At 38.4% G+C, this 16,473-nt stretch overlaps 1 protein-coding gene across 4 annotated transcripts in view; it reads left to right on the plus strand.

The window, feature by feature from the left end:
* SPIRE1 (spire type actin nucleation factor 1) overlaps positions 1–16,473 on the plus strand; it is a 130,697-nt gene that overhangs the window by 48,711 nt on the left and 65,513 nt on the right. For all 4 annotated transcript variants that reach the window (XM_063165691.1, XM_063165700.1, XM_063165710.1 and 1 more), the window contains exon 3: positions 11,262–11,495. In XM_063165691.1, the coding sequence (XP_063021761.1) occupies positions 11,262–11,495 (234 nt within the window). The remainder of the gene's footprint in view (positions 1–11,261; positions 11,496–16,473) is intronic.

The following is a 16,473-nucleotide window of genomic DNA, read 5'->3' on the forward strand; positions in this document are numbered from 1 at the left end:
TTTCTTAAACTTTTGGGAGGGTACATAATAAGAAAACAAGAGAAAAATACTCTCTTTTCTTTTGTAATCAAAAGGATATCTCTCCAATCTAAGGATATTACTTTTAATTAACTTGTTTCTTGGCTAGGCAGCAATGTTTTTGGTATTCCAAAACTGGGGTTCCTGTGAAAGTCCAGCGGAATTCTGTGTTTCATCCTTAATGGACCTTCTGACTGTTACAGTGTTGTTTGGTAGTTGAGTTTTTTCTGGTGTTTTGGTTTTTTGTTGTTTTGTTATTGTTGTTGGGAATGTTTTTGTTTCATTTTGTTTTTAATTAATTACAGTTTTTTATTCCCTCTAGGAAATTTTTCCACTTGTTAGAGAACTATATGAAAAAACAACCATTTTTTCATTTTTATTGATGTAGGAATTGCCAGACAATTTCTGTTTGGGCTGTAGTATGAACTGTAGGAAAGGTATTCCCAAAAGGGTATGTGGATATGGTAGAGTTTGTAAAATGTTAAAGTCTTAAAGGATATTAAGAATAATTAGGGATACTTAATTAAATTAAGGAGCAAAACTTAAAGCCACAGTGTCCAAAATCATTAAAACCTTGCTTTTCCCCCATTTCTTAAGCTTCAAGACATTAATTCTCTAGAGTGTAGCCTGGTAGGTATAATTACATTGGTGCAACAAGACAAAGGGATGATGCTGTCAGAATTTATTTCTTGTGAAATTTAGAACAATCTGATATTCTAACCTTAGTAACTGTTTTCTTTGACTACCTGTGCTACTTACATTTAAATAAACCACTCTTACATCTTGCTTTATATTCTCAAAGAAAAGCAGCTTTATGTGTTGCATTGCACCCAGCTGATAAGCCTAACCATTAGCCTCAGGCATGTACTTTTCTTCATTTTCCCCGCCTCTGGTTTATTGGGAACAAAAGTCATATGGAAAGCTGGATGATTAGAAGCACTTCCAGCTGTGTTTAAGTCTGTGTGCATGTCATGCAGAAATATAATTTAGACTTGCACAGCACTTCTTATCCAAAGCTTTGAAAATGGGTTAATATCCTCATATAGCAGGTGGTAAAATTGTTATAGGAGAGGGGAAATGACCAGTGGGATGTTTCACAGGGGAGAGTGATGAGGAAAACCCTCCAGGACAGACCTTCAGCCCCATACAGTTCCTACATTTGAAACTAGCTCCAGAAGAGGTAATGCCTGTGCTTTGCAATGAATTTAGGAAGGGCAGTGCAGCTTGTTTTGCTGGGGAGGTTGGGGGTGTAAAGATGGGACTAAATATAGGATTTGAAATATTTGGCTCTTTTGTGTGAAGAAAATTGCAGGGGCAATTGTATTCTGACTTCAAGGTGCTATGACAACACTTACCTGGACATTAGTTTATATTTTACCCCAAAATTTTCAAAAAATCAGGAAAGTCGCCACAATACGAATATAATTCCATGACTTACTTTTTCTGGGTAGGGATCTCTTTTTGTCATTTAAAGGGTAATAATGTGGTTAGAAAGACAGGGTAATATTGCAGCATTATTTTCGTTTCCAAAGCATAAGAAGTCAAACGGGATTTGTAATCCATGTACACCTGAGCTCAGCTCTGTTCTTTACAAGCCAGTGAGGAGGCCTTGGGAAGTTGGTGTGAATCCTTCATTCAGGGGTCAATTGTGATTAGAGCTCCTATGGATGTGACAGGTCACTCTGTCCTGCTGTTCTCCCTTCCCCTTGCTACCTCGGATACACACCTTTACCTACCTCTCTTTTTCTTGGGCTGAGCACAGGAGAGTGCCTTGTACAGGAACTTCAGCACGTCCATTAACAAGGTCTCAGCATGGGAGAAAATCAGCATTGCCTCTTTTAGGCCTACATTTATGAGACTCTCAAGTTCCCCAGGTACTGTAAAATGCACTGAATAGAGCAGATAATGTTATTATAGTTTTTTGAGGCAGTAAATATATTTAGTTGATATGCATACAGCTTTTTTTGGTGTGTGTTTTTGTTCTCAAGTACTTGTGTGTCTTACATAGATGGAAGTGTTGGAATTAATCCCTCTTCACTAATTGTTGGATATCTAGTAACTTGGCTGCCACCTAAGCAGCTAAATAAGTTATCTGGATAATATCTGTTTTCTATTCAAAGGTCAGTTGCTGAGCATTGTAGAAAATTTGTCTGTGCGATGGAGGTTTCTGCAGACAGACAGAGTCCAGAATGCTTTGCTTTTGTTATATTTTTTGGAGGTTGGTTTTGTTGTTTTTGGTTTGGGTTTTTTTTAAATCTAAGCATAAAATCCATCTGAATTTTTTTTAAATGGCATAACACTTTTGACCTGTGACTGAAGACAAATCTGTGTTATCATCACTGTACTGCAATACATAGATATTGTCATTACTGGCAGAGAGCAGTGAAACAGTGCTTAGCAATTTGTAATCCAGGAATATTGCTGTTCCATTAAGGATAATAAACTGCCACTGTTCAGCACTCTGACAACTTTGACAGCTGGCAGGTGCTGGAATATCTTGTGCTAAGGTACTTCATGCCTGAGGTTATAAACTGTGTGCTTTATGCATAAATAGCTTTTATCTGTGATAGAGGTGTGTCTTAATATGTATTTCTTCTGGGGTGGTTTCATTGCTCAGAAGGAAATAGGAATAGAAATCTGTGAGTGCCATTTCATACATGGATTCTCTGGGGTTTTGTGGCCCTAAGAATAGATGCTGAGCTTTTTGCTGAGTTTCAGCCACGTGTTCTGTTGCTCTTTGGTGTAGGGTAAGTCAGCCTTCCATCCTATGATTGTATGAAGTTCAGACCTGAAAAAAAGAATGTCAAGCTAATGTCTTTTTATAGGTAGGTAATTTTTCAGCAGTGCCTACTTGTGCTTTTTTGAACTATTTTAGCAAATACCAGTTTTTCCAATAAGGCCATTACGAGAACTTGAAGGTAATTTTGGAGTAGCTCCCCTCGCTTGTAACTCAAATATTTTATGTTCACTTAGGCATTCAGTTTTGGATGAATATGTGAGAGATCCAAAAGCCTGGTCCAATGTTGCTGTTTGTGGGGAAGAGGGCCTGGAAGAATATTCATAAAATCAGGAGCTTTGCAGAGGCTGTGTCAGCCTGCAGTAATGTTTTGCATGACTTACTCAGAGATCATATGTGACCTAAATAATTAATGTGTCTGACTCATTAGTAATTCCTTGGACTATCATGATAGTCTGTGTGAAAATTCACATGCTTCATAATCAAGGCATGTCCTTATGCCAGGATGATGTTTCCTTACATTTATAACTAGCAAAAAAACTCTCAGTGAGAGTCTTAGATTTGTTTCCTTTCTGGTCACAGGCTGTAAGTGTGAATTCCCATCAGCTTCTTTAGGAAGGAAGCCCAGGTATGGCTGAGTGACCTTCCACAAGGCAGGGGAGGTAGCTGGGCATAGCTTGTCTTAGGTGACTACGTGATAAATGCAACACCCCACAGACATCTTTGAAGTTTCTCCTTTGGCATGGATGGAAAGGACACCCTTGCTATGGGTGGTTATGTGACTTGCCATGAGTATGTGGTACCTCCAAGAGAAACAGTGTTAAATGAGGTTTGCTTTGTGTGGGGTTAATGAATGCTGCAGTCACTAGGAAGGAGCAGCACCTACCAGCCTTCTTTTGTGGCACATCACTTTGAGTCGGTACATTTGGGCTTCTTTCTTGACATATTTGATTTGATGCATGGAATCTTGGAATTAGGACAATTTGACTGACAAGAGAAGTCTGTTAGGAGTCAGACAGACACATTTTTTCAGGAATGGAGGAAGATGGATTTGATGAAAGCTAAAGTCAAACCAGAAGCGTTGTCATGTTCCCACTCTGTGTAAACTTGTTCAGGTGCTTCATCTGTTTCTGTGAAGTTCATAATCTGTGAAACACTTGAAATGCAGGCATAGCCCTGACAAATATGGTGAAACCAGCCTAACTTTTATAAAGTCTGTTGTGAGTTGCTGCTGGAAAGCTTCTAACATGTACATGGAAGTGTAAAACTTTAACTAATAGAGAATTTGTATTTAAAAAAATAGCTTTCATTGTCCTGGTATTTTGTTTGCTTGGCTTTTGTAGTCATTAATTTTGGTGAAAATAGGTGTGAGAAAGTTCTTAACTCAGAGGAGAACAAATGGTTTATATTGCAGCAGGTGTTTACTCACTTTAATTTTTGCATTAATTAAATGAGGGCCAAGCCTATAGCAGGCAGCTGTAATGGTTGACATAAAAGCCATGGGGAAGGCTGAAAAATTCATGCAAACTGACTCTTTGAGTAGAGCAGTTAAACTGTGTAGATGTTTTGAATAAAAGTGGCATTGATTTTGCATTGCTTCATGACTACCATGAATTGAACTGAATCAAAGCTCTGGAAAGCTCTTTACTATCTATCTTCTATATCTTGTTTGGCAGAGCATAGGCAGGTGTGCAACGTCAGCCAAACTTAAACCAGTCACACACGAATTCTCAGCATCAGAGCTACTGAACAAGTCTCACTCTCCTTTGTGCCAGTTCTCCTTGAGCTGCTTACTTCTCTCCCTCACTGCAAAATCTTTTGCTGCAGTGAATCTGGTGCTCTCATGTAATCTAGATAAAGCTTTGTTCGAAAGGCTGATGTGATAAATGGCAATTTCTGTCACTTACACAGTTTGAACCCACTGGCGTTTCTGTGGCCTGGTTATGTTTTTGGAAGTCAGCTGAAATCTTTCCCCCTTCTGTTTCCTCACCTGGAATGTTCACCTGATTGCCTTCTATTTCTATAAAAAACTATATGTATATGTTTAGCTATGTTTTATAAAATAAAATTTTAAAAAAAGACAACAGAACTAGAAGCTTGTGACATGATTGGATTTTGTGTCTTTAACTTAGGATAAAAACCATATTCTCCTTAGGTAAATGGCATCAGGATAACTTGACCTGTATTTGAAGCCTAATATGGATAGAGGAGTATTTCAGAACTTTCAAATGACTTTCACCATCTAGGTTACTTAATTATTGCATCTAATTCTTTTACTGAGGCTTCAGCCATTGCTAGAGTCTCCACAGTTAAATTAGAGAACTTTATTTTATTTTTTCTCTGGGTATGAACTGTCACTATGGTGAAATTCCTTCAGGTTGAATAAAGTCTGTAGTAACAAAGTAATGATTTGTCATGATCTTGAGGATTATAATGTCTGAACCAAAGCTAGGAGAAAATTGACAGTTTTCTTTCAGTGTTTAAAATGAAACACTGCAGATAAAATGTAAATCGAGACTGATACAATAGAAAAAAATTCTGCTTTCATTTATGCTTATAAATTATAGTTCTCCTGACATAATATCTATAGTGAAACTTTAACAACTAAAACCCACGTTTATAATTATCAGAACCTTTGAATAAGTTGAAGAGTTGTGTTACACTTGATCCTTAATAAATTTACAGTTACATAAGTGCTACACTCCTAGAGGCGACTGTGTCCAACAACATTTAGCTGCTTCAGTTTTCACATATTCACTTTGAGGGGAATAAACCAAAACAAAAAAATCCTAGTATCCCCTTTGTGTGTTTTGGGCTTGTTCTGTGTCTTTGATCAAAAGCTCTTGTACTGAACACACACCTGAATAGTACAAAGAATTCAGTAAGTAGGTCTGTCTGCCCACTTAGTGCATTCAAAGACTCAGGATATAAAACCATTTTGAAAAAGAGCTCTGAATATGGTAAAGAAATTTTCTGAACTCTGAATGTATCTAAACGAGACTGAATATCATTGAAAGGATTTATTTAATTTTATCTCATATTTATTTTCTATTAGACCTGACATACTCTGATTTTCTTTTTCTTTGCTTTCATTACTGCTTTGACTTAAAAAGCAAGGCTCATTATATTGCAGAAAGCAGTACCTTGTTATTTCAGTAGCAAACCAACATCACCCAGAAGTTAAATAATTCTGTATCTTGTGTCTATATTCTTTGGAAATGAATGATTCATTTGATTCGTTGGAAGTAGTCCACATCCTTGCTTTCCTGGAAGCACTTGGAATTTTTTTCACTATTCTCATTTGACAGTCCATTGCACGTTGCTCTAATTTAGTGGAGGTCACATTTAAATTTAGCAGTATTCCCTGCCATTAAAACCTGGGCAATGCTACCCCATTTCCACTTGGGAATGCTCTGGTGAAAACTACATTAATGTACCTGTGGTGTGCAGTGACAGCAGCACATCTCTGGTAGTGTCCTATTTAGGCATGCTTTTCCACGAGGTGCTCCTGGGAGTTATGTAGGGCACGTCAGGATGGGCTAAATAATCAAAAAATGTGCATGGGGTTATCCTAACCCATTTATTTGTTCACCTTTCTTAAAAGCCTGGGTTTTTTCAGTTCCAGAATTGAATGCTGAAGAAACAACAAATTACTTTGTTACAAATGGAAATGAGAGCTCTTTCACTCTCTGTTGTCTAGTTAAAGAGGATCAAGTTGGTTTTGCATAACATTTTAACATGACAGTTCTTTGGACCATATTGCAGAAATTGAGCACAAAAACTTGTGTGTGTTTGTCTTCTAATATGTCACACATAATTTAACATAGCTAACTCTTGACTTCAAGGGTGTCTGTGTCTATGTTTATATGGCATGCTGTGGTGTCAGAAGCATGGTGTGGAGCTCCTGGCAGGCTGATTGAAAGTCATCATTAGGCCAGGTTAGTTTTTACATAGCAGAGTTGGTGGTGGAGAGGAGCTCTGCCCTAAGGAGTGCCAGCCCTGAACTCTGAGCACTTTCACCATGAGGCAGAATGATCCTCCTTCATTAAATGTGTTGGAGATCTGGATAAAATATGGAAGCACTTAAAAATAATTATTGTACTGCACATTTTTAATAAAAAAACTATTGGAATTCATAAAAGTGCAGTAGTAATGCAAACATTGCTGTGGCTGGTGGCCATATTTGAGGTCCCTGTGGGAAAGTTCAAAGTTAGGTAACTCACCTCAGGAGCTGGAGCTTTACAGCATCTTTAATGCAAGTTTAGGGACGCAAAACCTGAGTGGCCTTTTGACCAAGGGAGAACTTTGGGGAGGGACAGGCATTTGAGCTGAAAACAGTCCTTTGCTGTTCTAAGTACAAGCTATCCTTAGGCTTTGTGTGTTTAAAAATTGAGGCACGCCTAGGAGGGGATGAAAGCTCAGACAGTGCCCCATTGTGTGTGCTGTGAGATGTGGATTCTGCCTGTTCAGGGAGATGTGTATGTTGAGGGGAAAACAGGCTTTTTCTCAAAGTGAAGTACTTGCAATAATTGCACTTTTGCAAGTGTGAAACCTCTTTGGTTCCTGTACAAAGGCTGTATATTTGAAGAGCTCAAGGATGTTAAATTGTCAGACTTCAGTGGAAGAGTGTAAATTGGTTCCATATGAAAAACCTAAAACACTGGTGAACCCCTGACCAAGAGGCTTTCCTTAGGATGTTGGAGGAAGGTCTATGGAATGAAAATATGGGCAGTTTGTTCATAGAAAGAATCAAAATAATTTGGGTTTTGTTTTTGCTATGTGTGTAAAAGGAGTGTGTGGATATTGCATTTACATTATTTTTAAAGTGAGAGTGTTCCAGCAACTTTATCACAGTCTATTATAAAAACACTGTATGAGTCCAGACTGGTGTAGAAACTGCAGGAATGCTCATGGTGGGACAAAGTTACCCTTTAACTAATGATTTCAGCACATCAAAGTACAACTTCAGTATGTGTTAAATGTTTGTATGTTGGGGTTTTTTTCCATCTGAAGCCATGACTTTTGAAAGAACTTGATGAGAAGGTGTAAAGCTTAATAATACAGGCTTCCTTGTTTATTTTTAAAATTTATTTATCCACTGATTGATTTCCAGAGGTCAGGTCTTTGCTGAAATTTAAATCAATCAGGAGCAAATGTGTTCTAAAACTCAAGGTTCAGGTATTTTTTTTTTTTATACCTGAGTTTAGCAGTATTATTTAGTTTTACTAATGACACTTATTTCAGTATTATGCAGTTGTTTTGGGGTGTGAATGTGCAAATTGGTGGTTTAAAAAAGCTTTGCTAGGTCCATTTTTACCCTTGTTTTTCTTAATATATATCTATTTTCACATATAATTGAAGACTGTATCAGTGCTTGTCACTTGCTGGGTGCCAAAGGTTTTTATTTTCTGCTAAATTGGCCAATAGTAGAGTTTAGAACATGTGATTTCTTTGTAAATAATCTATGCTTTAAAAAAAATTTAAAAGTGACCATCCCTGATTATCCAACTCAAAAATCCCTCTTATTTATCAATTCATCCAGTTAACTGTGAAAAGGTTTTCCTTTTTTTTTTGTTTTTGTTTCTATTTGATTTGTATTACAGGTAAAGTGACAGCACTCATGCACTGAAGCAGAGCAATCAGTTGACTTGTATACTTTGCTTCTAGTTATATAGACCTAAAAGTTTTATTTGTATGAAGTTGCATTAGTAGTTTTATCCATGGGAGGAAGCATTGACAATTCTGTGACTTTAGTTTGATAGTTGTATGGCAATTGTGTGGTTTACAGGATCCTTGGTAAACCAGTACTCCTGAAAGCACTGAACGTTTCAGTTTCAATGCAAGTCAAAGCAAAGTTACTCAGTTAAGTTGTTTGCTGCTTTGTCTTTCAGCAAGAAGAGTTTTTGATACAGACAATGAGTAAATATGGTTTTGCTCACGTCTCCTAACTAAGGAGCTGAGAGACTGAACTACAGCTCTGACTTGGTGCTGTTACAGGCTTTCCTCTTGTGTCAGCTTTGCATGCATTATGGAATCTGTCAATAGCACATAAAAACTCACAAACCATATTCCTGAGCTGCAGAAGCCCCTCTGCTGAGACATCAAAGAAAGCAGCAGCTGTCATCCAGCTTTAGCCACGGTGCTTTTGAATGCCTTAATCCTCTTCCCAAACCGAAGAAGGCAGAGAGTGAACTTTCTTTATCCACTCCCTCTTCTATTTTTTTGAAGTTTTGGTAGCAAAATCCAGAAGCTGTGTTCAGCAGCCATCACTGCATGGGACAAGACATGATTTTCTTTGCATCTGATCTGGACATTTCAGTCTTCATGTATGCTAAGCCCTTTCAAATGTACTTGTTTTCAAAGTTAGAAATTACTCACTTTGTGTTTATTCCTAGGAGCTCAAAGTATCAAAGTGTTTCTTCAGTTATACTTCATTTTCATTTCAGTTTCCTTCAAACTGCTATTCTTTGTTCCCTTTCAATTGCTGAAGGGTGTATGTTGGGATTATACTCAGCACCTGAGTTACAGGAAACACATTTACCATTGGAATTAATATATTTTACTTTGTGTGATTCCACATTTTCAGTTTATTTTTTTTAACAAGTTTTACAAGACAGTTACTGCAAAACAGCTTCCTGAAGAAGTGAGCAAGATATACTACAAATATAAGTTTAATCTTTTAGAGCTTTTTTAAGGTCTGTATGGTGCACTGTCCTGTCTCCAAAATGAGTCGTGACAGAAGTCAGGGGAAGGGTATGAGAGCTGAGCAAGAAAGCATTCCCTGACATACTTTCCTGTCCAAATAGCACCCCCCAAGACAGAAGCTGTTCTTTGAACTGAAAAAAACACATACAGGTTTTTCTTCTTCACTAATTTGCCTAATCACTTTCCCTAGCTGCATTTTAAAATAAATATGTATAAACATATTTCAAGGGTTTAGCATGAGCAAAATTTTTATATTGAACCGAGTTAACAAAACTATTTGAAATAAATTATAAAATAAAGTGGTTTATATATTGGGGTTTTAATTTGTTTTTTGTTTATTAGCCACTGTCTTGCAAAGTGAATTTGCACTGCAAAGTAATCCCAACAGAGGAATGAAGTACACAAGTGTAAAGCTGTCAGACTACAGCAATCATTAAATTGTCTGTCTAGATAAACTAATGGGAAACGATTTTAAGTCTTTGTTAACCTCCAGCCTCTCAGACCAAAAATACTTTGTTGTGCTGAAATAAGTAAGCAGCTAGAGTAAAATTTAATGTTTTAAGAATCCCTTTGTGTTGTCCTATTTCCTGAAAAAGAATTTCAAAACTCTGCAGTAAAAAGTGTGTCGACCAGGATCGTACCGAAAGGCTGATTAGAGAAAATGTCATTTGATGACAAGGTTTGGTATATTTAGAAATGCTCCTGTTATTAAAGTTGCTGCTGTGCCAACTACTCCTACACTGGAGTCTGCTAATTTGTGTGACATGCTATCTATCCCAACGCACAAGGAAGATCAGAGATTACATGCAATAACTCCAGTCCTACTTCCGTTGTCAGACAAGGATCTCCCAGCAGTGACATTACCTTCTTGTGGTTTACTATTGCAATCCCATTTTCCCTTCCCTCTTCATTAATACCCATTTTCAAACTCCTGTTTGTAATGCCATTATTTACATCTTTAACGTTCCAGAGGCTTTGATATTGCTTATAAGGAAAATAACTAATGTCAAGAGAGAAAATGTGCATTTATCATTGTGGGATGTTCAGGACAATATTTTCCTAGCTCACACTGAGTAAGAGGTCATTGGTTTGCTTTGCTCTTGACAGGGCACAAATAAAAATCCTCAATTCAATGAAAAATTGAGGTACAACCTCATCACTGTGGAATACAGTTGTTGGCAGTTTCAGTGGCAAATGTGTGCCTCCACAGCTGTGCAACAGGCAAAGGAGTTCTTGGGCTGCTGTCCCAGAGCTCAGTGGGTAATGCTGGGACATCCACAGCTGTCTCCAGACACCTCTCAGGTCAATGAAGAGGCACAAACTGAAGGGCAGTTTCCAAGTGTCATTAAGATGTGAGAAGAAGAAGGCATCTCATGTTAGTTTATTCTTTCTTTGAATTTCTTCCTAGCTGCCCCACAAAATTATGTGTGTGCAATATAGTCTTAAAAAGTAGAGTAATGTTACTTTGAGGTTTGAAGTATCAGAAGGAAAAAGGGAAAATAACCTTAAAAGGTCCTACTTTGTTTGTAAGTTATGAATTTTTATTTCAAATATTGAAATAAGAAAACTGTAGGTATGTGGTATGATCTGCTCTTGCTTGTTCTATGCTGTACTACTCAGGTGCTTACACAAGTGCTACCATAGTTATTAGCAGATCATTTTTCTCTTAGATTTTAATGTTTATTGCCCTCTCAGTTGCTGGGTCTGTTATATAAACAGCAGAAAAGGTTGTTCCTCACTTGACCTCTTCGTTCATGTAAATGTCATTAATATATATTTCTTTTTTTTTTTGTTTTTACAGGTTATTGAATCACTAGGGATTATTATATATAAAGCCCTGGACTATGGTTTGAAGGAAAATGAAGAGAGGGAATTAAGTCCTCCACTGGAGCAGCTTATTGACTACATGACTAATGCCACAGAAACAGATGGGAGTAGGGATGAAGGATATGATGCTCTGGATGAAGGAGTGGAGGATGAGGATGATGACAAAGAAGAAGTTGAGGCCATTCACTCCTATAAAGATGTCATGAAGGTACAGTAGTGGGCAGTTTATATGATAGTTCTGTCAATGAGAAGACACTGTTTTCTGCATTATTAATCTGTGTGATGCTGGCTGTGTCATTTTCTGATTTCCCTTGTCCTTTTATAAGGTTTGTTTGTGAAAATGACATGCAGCATTATTTCAAGCTTGACAGTAGGCAACAGAAAATCCATTATCAACTTTAGCATTGGATGTGCCATTAATATCAGAATCTGATTTAATCCCTGCACTGGATAGTCAGCCTTCCAGTGTAAACATCTGTTGAATTACTTTGTATACTCTTGGATACTTCGTGGTGTGTTTCAATTAATTCACCTTTTCATTAGCAGGTTATTAGAGTAATTATTTCTTATCAGTTCCTTCACTTGGCACCCTCCCCTCCTGAAGCACAGCAGTGCTTTCGTACCAGTAGCTTATTTGGATGGAGTGAGTCAGGGCACAGTATTTCACTGGGGATCATTATGGTTGCAGTTCTTGACCTGAGTTGTGAAATTCAGAAATACAGCTTATGAATTTTAATTGTGACAAGTTCTTTAATGTTATCTGGGTGACTGTGAATAATCATTTAAAAGTATTACCTTCTGTTTTCTACAGAGTAATCTGTGCATGTTTTAGAGCCCAGTGAGCTCTTATTACAGACAGAGGTATTAATGTGTGGTTGGAAAAAAATAGTATAATTGGTTTAACTCATAAAAAATCTGATATTAATACAGGTTGGAAAACATTATGCTAACTTGTACCAGAGGACTGAGCCCATTTATAGCGCTTCTTCCTAAATGCAAGTCATATCTAAGGACCAGGAACTGGTCAGGGTGGAAGCTGAGACTAGAGGAATGTCCCAAATAGCCCATCAGAACACACTGACACAGGAAAGAGACCCCACTAAAACCCTTCAGTTCTGCTGGGTTAAGGGTAGAGAGAAACTCTTAGGAACCTGGAGTGGGAGTAACTTTAAGATGCTTTTGGATCCTCCTTGTGTCAGATGTAATGATAAATGCTTAATGCCTTTGTTTTTCCCCCCTCCCTCAGAGAAGCAGAGGCCAGAGGGAGAAATGAATGAATGTTCTTTGCTCCCTGGCTGGCTGAAGTGCTCTGCCCTTCAAGCCCTGCCCCTGCCAGCCTTGCTGAGTTGCTGCATGCAGGTGCTTTGCTCTCTCCTTCCTCTGCCTCTGCCCAACACCCAGAGGGGGGGCATTGCACCCTGCTAAGCCCTCATGCAAGCTGCTCCAGACTGTCTAGTGGAAATTTAGAAGATTGATTCCTTTTCCCTCAGTTTGGCAAAATGCTGTGAATTGCTGACAGCTGAAGTTTTTGATAAATGTTTTGATAAGATTGATAAGTGAAAGTTTCACTTAGTGCAGAGGCAGACAAGACTTTTGTTTACACAGAGCTGAAGACAGTGTCTTTATGGAAGTGATTATTTTGCAAGTTCTTTACTTGATTTCTGTGAACAATAAAAGATAAATTTGGAAAACTTTGCTCAACTCCTTTAGGTACACTGGTGTAGACATCCCTGGAATTAAAAGCAATAAGAAAATTCAACAGGTTTCAATGGTTAATGCTATGGAATAACATCCTGTTCATTTGGCTTTGTTAATATCTCTGCTAGTTTGCCTCTTTCTATGTTTTAAAATCAGCATCTTATCTTTTATTTCTTCATCATATTTTGTTAATAGTTTTATATCATCCTGGACATGTATTGCTTCTGTGATTTCATCTTAGTGAACTGGTCAGCTATCATTTGTACATCATCCTGACTTCTACATCCCTTGGAATTCTCTTTTATTTCTGTTGTTATTTTTGCCTTAATTATGTGCTGCAGGCTTAACTGTGCAAATCACCTTTATTCCCTACTCAGTGTTATTACTGCATTGAGAGGACTAGAATGGCAGCATTGTTCTGCCATATTTTTGACATGTGTGCAGATTTGAAAGATCTTTTTTTTTTCCTGATTTAATACCTTTTTAGAGGTCAGACCATCTTCTGCATGTGGCTTTCTCTTAATTTTTTCCTCCCACCAGCTGTGGTAAAATGTCAGCGGCTACACCCTTATTTACCCAGTGACTGTTTCACAACAGTAATGTGTGGTCTTGTGACCACAAGGTTCAATTATTTTAAGATCCTCTTGGCAAAACTCAGTGCAAAGCCTTTTCCCCCACAGTTTGTAGTGAATGCTGAAGCAGGTTTGCTCATTGAATTGAGAACTGTTGTTCTTGCCTCCCCTGCATTCTCTGCGTCACAAGCTTGGAAAATGGTAGTGATGGCCTGGTAGTGTGCTACTAATACTGATTTTTAAGGTTTTTAACTATGTAGTCTCTGGTCTGGAAATTATTTTGTCCTTGAAAAGTGATTATATGGTTCCTCCTCCAAAAACTGTCTCTGTCCGCTGAACTCTTCGCCATTAATCACTAACTTGGGTGAGTATATATTGTGATTAAAAAACACAGAGGTAGTTAAGATATGTGAGGTTTTTCTGTAATGTGAAGTAAGCAAGGTCAATCCTGCATCCTCCCCCAGCCTGAAAAATGCTGAGTAATGTGGCAAAAACTGATTCCCAAGAACGGAGAAAAGGGTAAGTGCTAAATAGTACTGCCAAGATCATCATTGGCAAAGCCAGTGGGGAAGACACAGATAAGCTTTTGTGCTGCTTCTTGGTATATTTGGCTGATTTAGGTCCTGATTTCCTTGGCAGGACCAGCCTGCTGTCCAGACTTGACCTAGTGTTTTTAAAAAGGCATCTGTGAAGAGAGGAGACATTGGTTACCAGAAGCTTTTAGTCTTTGATATATTTCTGATTTGCCAGCCCTGCTGCAAAAGCAGGGAGAAACGGAGACAGCAAAGACTGAACATTTCCAGACAGATGCTCTCCTTGTTTGAGTCCCTCTCCCCACCCCATCCACTGTGTGTACACACTGTGCTCTGTAAATCTGTACATGTGGGAGTGCCAGGTTGGCTCTGCATGTACACAGTACAGTAATCCCAGGATCAGGAGCACAGGTTGGCAGCACACACACCTTGGGAAGCCTTGGTCAACAGAGAATAGACAGGGAAGGCCTGGCATGCTGGGCTTGCTAAGGGTGTGGGAAGTCCTGTCATGTGGCACCTTTATCACAGCGTGGGGCCCTCCCTGATACTGAGACAAGATGATACCGTTTATCAACCTCTTCCAGAGTATGCTCAAACCCTAATTCCACTCCTAATCTTAACATTATCACACTCCTTATCCCATAGATCTCTGCAGACAGATGGTTTAAACCAACAGCATCTTCCTGTTAACCCTGAGGCACTTTCTAAGCTGCGATTTATCAATATCTGTTGGCTTGAGCCCCAGCCCTAAACCCAGTTACAGTATTCTACTTCAGTCTAGGTCAACACCCCTTTCTAATTCTGGGTGTAAAGGTAACCTCATGAGGCTTTGATAGCAGGTTTTATTCTGTGCTGGTATTTGCTGGGCTGAACTGCCATCCTAGCCTGTCATTTCTTCCAGATTTGAGCATCATTGTAGCCAAATCACTGCCAGTAGTAGACTTTGCCTCAGCCCTTCTGCAGAGCAGAGGTATTGTAGAGGTGCTGTCAGTTGTGCCTGCAAGTCACAGCACTAACCTTTGTCACTGCCTTGCTGCCTTTTTCTGCAGGTCTTGTAGAAGGTACAGAAAGAAGGCAGCACCCTTCCTGAGCCAGTATCTTTCTCTTTCATATGTTCACCTTTCATCCCAAAAGTTAACTCAGCTTTTAACAGGAGCCTTATCTGTAGCTAAGCCACACCTTCTTGTCTAGGACACAAATGCAGGTGGTTGGTCTCTGGTGCTCAATGGCTTTGGGTCCCAGGTCTTACCTAATTGCTTGTAAGAAGTTCAGTAATAATGTTTGTTAATTCTGACCAAAAATTAACTGTCATGCAAGTGCTGCTTCACAAAGGTGAATGAGTGGCCCAGGTCCCCTAGCAAACAAAACTCATACACAGAAAATCTCCATGCTGACTTAATTTGCATGAAGTTTCTTTTTCAGAGCAGCATAGTCAGTATTGTGTTATCTCGCTATAAGAAATATAAACAAGGATGCAGTTTGCAATATTTTTATTGGTAAAAAATTATGTTTGTGCTTTGCAAAGAGGAAGAATAAATTGTTTCTCTCAACCTCAAACACTCCTCCTCTCCCATTTCAGTTGTTTTAATCATTGGCATGGTCATGAGATGAGAAACTTGTATGTCTAGGTGACTCATAAGTCTTGGTAGTTCAAGGATATGGTTGACTCCTTTCAGCTGGAAATTTACAGTGGTGATATTGATCTGCCTCTGTTTTATTTTGAGTACTTTGATAGTAGAACAGATCTACCATCTATGGTATGTTGTAGGATTATAGGGGAAAAGAAAAGTATGTCCTGTCTCACTGCAATTATAGGCAGGATAAGAAGATCTACATTTAGATCTAAGCATTTTGGAGACTCCCTTCTAGGTCTGAGGACTATTATCAAAAAGATGCTGTGACCCCATGTGAGTATAATATGGGAACCTGTCAGAGAGGAACCAGAAAATGCAGTTAAAAACAAGCCAGGGTATTTGTTTATGACAGACAGTTAAAGAGTTCATGTTACTGGAATTCAAAACCCCACAATTTTGTCTACTACAAGCTTAGTAAGGTGCTGCTTTCTGTGAGTGTAATTCATTTGAAGGCTGGGCTGACTTAAGCATTTTTGTATGAGCCTGAAATTTATGCTTTATTTCCAAACAAGCAACTTGCAGTGTATGCTGTGTAAAGCTGCTGATGAGTTGGAAACTTACTGAGATGGTAAAGTCCCAGATGTTGCCAATTCATTTTATATTAAAAAGGAATGCAGCAACATTGGCCATGTGTGAAAATGCTCAAAAAAGATACTTTCCTTTCTCTTGAATCCTGTACTCACATGTTTATGTGCTTGTCTTTATCTTGGTGGATCTCATTTTAGAAAAACAAGATTTTTGTCTTATGT

This window comes from Melospiza melodia, chromosome 1 (genome assembly GCF_035770615.1).
Source record: "Melospiza melodia melodia isolate bMelMel2 chromosome 1, bMelMel2.pri, whole genome shotgun sequence".
Lineage (NCBI taxonomy): Eukaryota > Metazoa > Chordata > Aves > Passeriformes > Passerellidae > Melospiza > Melospiza melodia.